General features: G+C 53.5%; 1 protein-coding gene across 1 annotated transcript; it reads right to left on the bottom strand.

Moving 5' to 3' along the window:
• Nucleotides 1-5,587: 5,587 nt before the first annotated feature.
• LOC122376812 lies at nucleotides 5,588-7,211 on the bottom strand. Its single transcript, XM_043356777.1, has one exon. The coding sequence runs from the start codon at nucleotides 7,209-7,211 to the stop codon at nucleotides 5,616-5,618; it is 1,596 nt and encodes a 531-aa protein (XP_043212712.1). The 3' UTR covers nucleotides 5,588-5,615.
• Nucleotides 7,212-8,115: the final 904 nt, after the last annotated feature.

Raw genomic sequence — 8,115 nt, 5'->3', positions numbered from 1 at the left:
CACAGGCTTACATGTGCAGTTCTCTTAAAATAATAGCAATCCATTTATTTTTGGATACTGAAAAATAGCATTTAAGACACTGAGTCTAATTCAATCAACAAAATTGGAAAATAGGCAAAGCTGTAGAAAAGAAAGCCCAATAACACCTGAGTAGGTACAAAGCGGAACGTTTCGTTAGGCACTTTTGGTAATGGGTGAATCTCAGGGGCTATCTTAAGTTCCAGGACTCCAACATGTGTCAACCAATGTGCTGAATGCATTTCTTAAGACATAATTGGGAAAGACTGAGAGGGCGTCAATCGCGCATCAAGAATAGTACTAGATTAGGTGCACACAAACTATAGAACTATTTAATACGGCTTGTATGTGCATTTCCCCTTATACCTGCATTTCCCCTTAAGTACCTATAGCCCAGTTATTTTTGGTACTGGCAACTAGCATTGGAGACACTGATACTGATTCAGAAGCCAGAATTGAGAAGCACCAGGTTTAAAAAAGAGAACAGCTGAAAAAACACCATATGTCAAAAGCGGAGTTTCGTAAAACATTTTTGGGATTGTTATTCTAGGGAGGTATCACATGTTTCAGAGCTTTGACATGCTCTACTCAACGCACTGAGTTCATTTCTAAAAACAGAATTGAGAAAGAATGAAAGAGGGTCAATAGCGCAACAAGAATAGTACCTAGGTACTTGGTCAGGTGCTTACCTACAAACTAATAGCTGCCACTAGCTTACATGGACTTTTCCCTGAAAATAATAATAACTACATGTTATTTTAGAAGCTGGAAAATAGCATTTAGGACACTGACACTTATTCAATGACAGAATTGGAAAATTTGCAAAGTTGTAGAAACAAAAACCAAAAACACAAGTCCAAAGCCGAATGTTTCGTAGAACACTTTTGGTATTGGGTGAATCTCAGATGTTAGCTGAAGTTTCAGAGCTCTAACATGTTCTTTTCATCTTGCTTAATACGTTTTTGAAGGCATCTAATGTTCTGAAATTATTATGAAATTAATCCTGAAATTATTGGTAGGGCTCGGGACCTACCAAGCCTATTGCTATGGAAAACAACACCCATGCACTGAAGCTGATTTAAACTTGAACTGGATAATTACCAATATTTAAGAACAGACAGACACTCACCTTTAAAAAGGCTAAATCTCCAAAGAACACTTAGGATTGGGAAATCCCTGGAAGTTCTTATTTGGTAGGTAGGTACACTTTCGATACTTATTTAAGAGAATAAACTCTCAGCGCCTTAGACCGCCTTGAACCATCTGTCTGAATGAGCATGGAATAATTCTGAAAAGGCTTTGCTATCCTAATTCACGAATGGGAAAATAGGCATGATGCACTTACAAATCGGACGACAGTAGTTGTTCACGAAGCTGACGAAAATCCACGCGAAACCACCGGAAAAGTTAAATCTAAAAACGTACAAACTTCTTATGAAAAGGCGGTTGGAGGCACGCGAAAGTTGGGCCAATGAGCGTCGAAGCCAAAGGCGTTTTGAGTAAACTGACCAATCAACATAATGTACCTATTACGTCATAGTATGAGGCAACCAATCTACGCGCAAGGGCCGCATGCTCCCTGTTTATCCAGCAAAGGATTCAGATTGAGTCTGATTTAACAAAAAAGATTCAAATTTAAATTAACTCAAGAATAATCCTAGGTGTTTGATATTAAATAAACAAATATATTAATACAAAATATTATCCCAAATGCAAAGAACAAATGTATTGCGGCAATGAATCGCTAGTCATGATTCATGAATGGTGGATATGCCTTCGATTCCAAACACCACTATCCGTCGCACAGAATAGGAAACGCTCCGAAATTTCCGCACTCACACACTTTCCGCACTCGATCTCAAAAGACGTGAAATTTCGGGACACTCCGAAAACTCTTAAATCGTTGAAAAAATGAAAAATATGGGTATATCCGCCTTCTAAATCCGAGGACACCAAAACTGTCCGTGAATGTGACATGGTGTCCTCACATTGCAGGTGTGCGATCACAAAATGACCCCAAAAGTGATGGCTTACAAGTACACACACACACACACACACACACACACACACACACACACACACACACACACACACACACACACACACACACACACACACACACACACACACACACACACACACACCAGGGGCGGCGCCACGGGTTTTCGATAGGGGGGGACGGGGACCTGCCTGACCGAAAATCCCAAAAGTAGATACTGATCGTGTATGCAAAAAAAACGAGGCACGTAACGCCGCGAAACTTGGTAAAGCCCAAAATACATCGAATGGTGCATCCCGTTTCCAAACTTATCCTAGGACACCTAAGATCGATCACCTTTTCAAGCATCCTTGCCTCTAAATCAAAATTTGCAGTCTTGCCAACTCAAAGCTGGTTTCCTACAAGCTGCGAATTACCTAGGTATGATGAGTAGCAGTGCCAACCATTCTTACGTTTCGTACTTTCAAATTTTCAATCTTACGTCTGGTCAGCTTCATGGCTTCGCCATCATATAGTCATGGAGGAAAAGTGGGAATGTCTTCTGCTCTGACAAGTGCGCCAAAACTGCAATATAATTTCAGAATCATGACATCACCACCACCACCTGATCCATATGCAACGGGCAGGGTGCAGCTAATGGCTAGCCGTCAGTGGTCATGTCATCGGTGGTCACTCAAAAGGTCATGCTCAGGGGCCCGGGAACGATTTTCAAGTTGGGGGGGCGAGCCTAAAATGCCTGACATGATGCATATGAAACGGTGGCGTAGCTAGGAGTCTAAGGGGACACGTACCCCCCCCCCCCATCGGGTTCAAAGGGACCCTCGGGTCCGAGGGGCCCTGCGGCGCCATTTGACCGCTGAGAGTTAACGATGGCCATATTTCTACTCAGAAGGGCCCCATGGGGCTCGTTAGAGCCCCTCATGGACCCTAAATAGCCACACTGAGATCTCCATAAGGGCCCCACGCCGGTTTCTGAGGGCCTTTTGCAGACTTAAAGGGCCCCTCGGTGGTCTCCAAAGGCCCGTTACTGGCCTCTGAGAGTTCTTACCGGCCTATGAGGGGCCAGTTCTAGGGGCATTTCCCGCCTGTGATGGTCACACACTTATTTTTCTGCGGGCCCCATAACGGCAACTGTGGGGGCCCTCATCGGCGCCTATGAGGGCCCACACCGGTGCCTCTGAGCGTTTCACACCCCCAACTCCGAGTGCCTACACCAGTGCCTATTAAATCCCTATATCGGCGGCTCTGAGGACCCAACCAACACCTGCGCATCTAAATGCCACCCACTGGTGACTTGAGGGCCCCACACCGGTGACTCTGAGCCCTGAGGGCCCCACCGGCGTCTGACAGTACCATGCCGGTCTCCAAGGACCCCACAGGACTTCTTCTGCCGGCCTAAGGGCCCCTTGCCGATCACTGAGAACCCCCTGCCGCCTTGTAGAGGGTTCGCGTCAACAGCTCAAAAGACCCCACACCCGTCTGTAACGGCTCCACACCAGCGTCTATGAGGGCCCACAGCAACGCCTGTAAGGACCCTCACCGGCGCCTCTGAGAGAATCACACTAGCACCTCAGCGCCCACACCGGCACCTGCATAGTGCATGGCGGCCCCACACCATGATCAGTGCCTCTAAAGGCCCCTTACCGGCGGCTCTGAGGGCCCTTACGCCGGTGATTCTGAGGGTGCTACCGATAACTGAAGGCACCACATAAGCCCTTAGTGTCGCTGAGCTTTAATCCCATACCGGCCCTCCGAGGGCGCCACGTCAGTGCACTCATTGCCCCACACCCCTCCATCTCACCCGGAGCGGGTAAACTGTGTTATACCTATAGCAACGATTTTACCACCGTTGTACGTTATGTATTTCTCAAAGCTGACTCAAGCTGGTACAGTATAAAATCTGGCCTGCCAAACTTATGGCCAAGGTCAGGCCCAAATCAAAGCGGGATGACAATAGCAGATGTTGTCAAATCGACATTGTATCAGCAGAAACCATTCAGATGGCAAGGAAAATGCCGTGTGTTGATGTTTAGATGCATAAAAGAAACAAGAAGGAAAGAAGTCCGGAAAAGGGAGGAAAGATCTTTTCTCGCTGCCTCAATGTTGAGGGGGCGCCGCCCCCTCGGCTCCCAAGTTGGGGGGGCAAGCGCCCCCGCTGCCCCCCCTGTTCCCGGGTCTATGGTCATGCTAGGTCATGGAAGGTCACCAGCCATTATTTGATCACACTTTCTGATGGATTTTACTTACCAAGAGCTTCGCGGGAAAAACGAGCGCATGCATCGTTGAAAAAAAATGAGTGAAAGGGTCTCAGGTCCGGCGACCTCTGCAGGTGAAATGCCCCAGGGTAGGATTCCGATTTTCACAGCCGCTGACGTAAGAAGGGGAGTGGGGGGGGGGGGGGTTGGCTCGATTAGACCCCCAGCCGTTCGGCCGCCGACCGAACTTAGTTTTGCAGAAAAAAAAGTATCGAACCCCTTGACGAGAGGGAGCCGATGCTACCCAATTATAAGGTCTTGGGCTACTGCGTGCTTTTTTTGGTCCTGCCTGTGATCTATCCGAACACTTCTCCCCACAAGTGCTGGGGTTAAATGGCATAGATTTCAAATGGTTCCTGTGGTAGAACTGCCATGCTTGAATTCGACTAATTAGGAATGGAAAATATCCATATAGTAGCGGAAATCTATGGAATTTCAGTAAACTTGGTTTTGTCGGCAATGGGGTCTGGCAGTGGGGTGAGGAGGTAATAACCCTGCCTGGCGCCCCAAAAAGGGGGGGGGCACGATCCCCGAGGCCCTGCCGATCACCTTATAACTACAGGCATCACAGCTCCACACCTTTTGCAGATGGCCAGGACCCCCTGCGATACATCACAACAGCAATCTTTATTCAGAACCTGCCTTGATTAACCAACGATGCATTAAATGCGACGGATAACTCTACAATGCATTATTATCAACTATTGAACGGGCCTCGCCGATAGGGGGGTACTGTACCCCCCTAACTTTCGATAGCGGGGGACCTGTCCCCCCCGTCCCCCCCTGTGGCGCCGCCCATGACACACACACACACACACACACACACACACACACACACACACACACACACACACACACACACACACACACACACACACACACACACACACACACACACACACACACACACACACACACACACACACACACACACACACACACACACACACACACACACACACACACACACACACACACACACACACACACACACACACACACACACACACACACACACACACACACACACACACACACACACACACACATTTTCGCGCCTTTATGTTTTGCTTGGGAGAGATAGTTCTTTGGGACAAAGGCCATAGGACAAAGTTTTTATTGTTGACAAGAGCACGACAGAATGCTCATGGACCGTTACAACAATAGGTCGCAAGAAAGACCTAAAGTTTTATCATTCCAATTTCCGACATAACAATAGGCATAAGCACATCAAATCATATTCATTGCTACACTTATCAACACATAAAACGTAAACCAAGTTTACATTACATATAGCATTCACTCTAAGTCTCAAATGGACATTTCCCCTATGCGGTACTCATTCAGTCCGTCCCATCCTGATCCCTGATCGTCCACAGCAGCGCGGCGACGTCTGCGCGCGGCCGTTTGACTCCCTCGAGCAGCACGGCCAGCCGCTGAAAGTCGACCTGTTCGAGCCGCTCGCGGCCGGCGCCGCCCGTCTCGGCGGCGGCCGGGCTCAGCTCGGCGGCGAACAGCCGCTCGCAGAGCGCCGCCAGCCCGGAGAGCTGCGGCCGGCTGAGCAGCGGCGGCAGCGGCTCGGCCAGCAGCCGCAGCAGCTGCTGCCGGTGGCGCCGCTCCAGCCGGCCACCGGCGGCCGCCTCCAGCGCCTCCCAGACGGCCTCCGCCGGCACCCCGGCGCCGCGCCGGTGGGCGTCGAACGCGGCCGCGTACACAAACTCTCTGGGGCGCGAGAGCACCGTGTAGTCGGCCAGGTACTGCAGGGGCGACAGCGTCTCCAGCAGGCTGAGGTCGGGCGGCAGCTCGAACCGGCAGCTGCCGGTGGCGAAGCTGCGCGGCAGCCGCAGCCAGAAGAGGCGCGGCTCGTCCGGAGCGCCGTACTCGGCCATGGCCCGCTCCAGCTGCTGGTTGAAGCGCTTCTCGGTGGTGGCCCGCGCGCGTCCCCGGCTCTCAGAAAAGCTGCTCTGGAGTGCATCCATCATTGTGGAAAACGCCTCCATCTTTTGCAGGCGTGGGTCCACTTTGTTTCTCCTTTTGCCCTTTCCTTTTCTTTTCCCCTTCTTCCCCCGTTTTCCTTTCTTTCCCTTCTTAGCTTTGGGCTGGTCACTGGTGGGTGACATTGTGGGCATGTCCGGCACGGCGATGCAGAGCCGGTCGGGGACGGGCAGGCAGCGGTGGCCCGGCCGCCGACCCATCAGCGTCTCCGTGTCATCCTCCGAGGGCGCCCGCCGCGGGCTGAGCGAGCGCCGCCGCCGCCGGCGCCGGCGCGGCAGCACCGAGGCGCCCGAGCGCCGCGTCGACCCCGACGATGTGGAGCGGGACCGGAGCGGCAGCGGCCGCAGGGAGCTCACTGTGAGCAGGGCGGCGCCGCGAGCGGGGAGCCGCCGCCCGGCGCCGCCCTGCGCCGCCGGCCGCATCAGGCCGCGGGACCGGCCGGTGCCACTTCCGGCCGGCTGCGGCAGCGAGAGCAGCTCCTCCAGGTCACCGCGCAGGTCGAGCACGACCACGGCGCGCTGGCCGGCGGCCGGACCGCCCGGTCGGCGCAGCCGCGGCGCCAGCTGACGGGTCTCCAGCAGCGAGATCTCGGAGGCGGCGTACCGGCGCAGCACCTCCTCGGAGAGCAGCGCGCACAGCTCGGAGGAGGTGGCGCCGCCCGCCGGGTCAGAGCGGTACGCCAGCGGCGCCGGCGCCGGCGGACGGGTGACGGCGGCACGGTCCTCGTCCGAGGCAGAGTCTGCCACGGCGGCCGGCTGGGCCGGGTGCCGGCACAGCAGACTGCACGGCCACCGGTGCGGGTTGTAGAGCAGCGAGAAGGGGCGCGCGGCGGCCGGCGCCGGCCCGCTCGGACACACCAGCACCGGGGGCCGCTCCGGGGGACGGAGTCGTGGCCTCAGCCGGCCCGCCAGCAGACCCGTCCGGCTGAAGGCGCCCTCGCTCATCGCTCGTAGCTAGGCAGTGACACAGTCTCACAGAGACTGTGTTGCACAGAGACTGTGTCACACAGCTGTCGTTCGCAACGTGTTCACTAACGGCTCCGACTTGACTGGATCTCAGGCGATGTTATGCGAGTCAAATGTCGCACTTAACCTAGGCGAGTTCCCAGCAACGGAGACTCGATGATTCCAGTACAGAGATATTGGAGATGATTCCAGCACATAGAAATGGGAGATTCCAACACACAAAGACGTGAGATGTCTGTATACGGAGACGGCACTGCTATCTACTGTCGGGAGCCTTGACACACGGAGGAGAAGGCCCGCTCGGCCGACGGAGACTCCTTGGACAGCTCGAGGAGCTCCGACGGTCGGCGGCGCCCGTCACCATATCGACCAAACTCACCCTCGTCCGCCGCAGCTCCGACGGCGCAGCTCAGCGGTACCGGCTACCGGGTTCAGTTCAAACTATGCAGATCCTTGTTTCGAATGCAAAATGTGCTTGCATAGTAACTTTATTCCAAGGCTCTATATTATACGATATACTATGCTATATACCGAGCAGTGTACCGAGTTAGGTATGCATATACCGATAAATCGGTAGGATTATGAAAGATGCATTACGTTGCTACAGCTGTTGGTCGTGCAGTGGCGGATCCAAGGGGGGGGGGGTCACATGGGTCATGGCCCCCCCCTTGAGGCCCGGGGGCCCAAAGACCTGCCAGGGGCACCACCGGCCTATCAGGGGTATCACAGTCCTGACAGGGGCACCACAGGACCGCCAGGGGCACCACAGGACCGCCAGGGGCACCACAGGCCTAGCAGGGACACCACGGGCCTGGTGCCCCTGGGCCCTGACAGGACTGTAACGCCCCTGACAAGCCTGAAGTGTCTCCGGCAGGCACGTGGT

The sequence above is a fragment of the Amphibalanus amphitrite genome, unplaced genomic scaffold, assembly GCF_019059575.1.
Source record: "Amphibalanus amphitrite isolate SeventyFive unplaced genomic scaffold, NRLGWU_Aamphi_draft 002324F_arrow, whole genome shotgun sequence".
Classification (NCBI taxonomy): Eukaryota; Metazoa; Arthropoda; class Thecostraca; order Balanomorpha; family Balanidae; genus Amphibalanus; species Amphibalanus amphitrite.
The sequence above is the reverse complement of the archived record's forward strand: the minus strand, read 5'-3'. Positions and strand labels throughout refer to the sequence as shown.

Coding starts and splice junctions, on each gene's coding strand:
- LOC122376812 (XM_043356777.1), bottom strand. CDS start 7,211: ATGAGCGAGGGCGCCTTCAGCCGGACGGGTCTGCTGGCGGGCCGGCTG.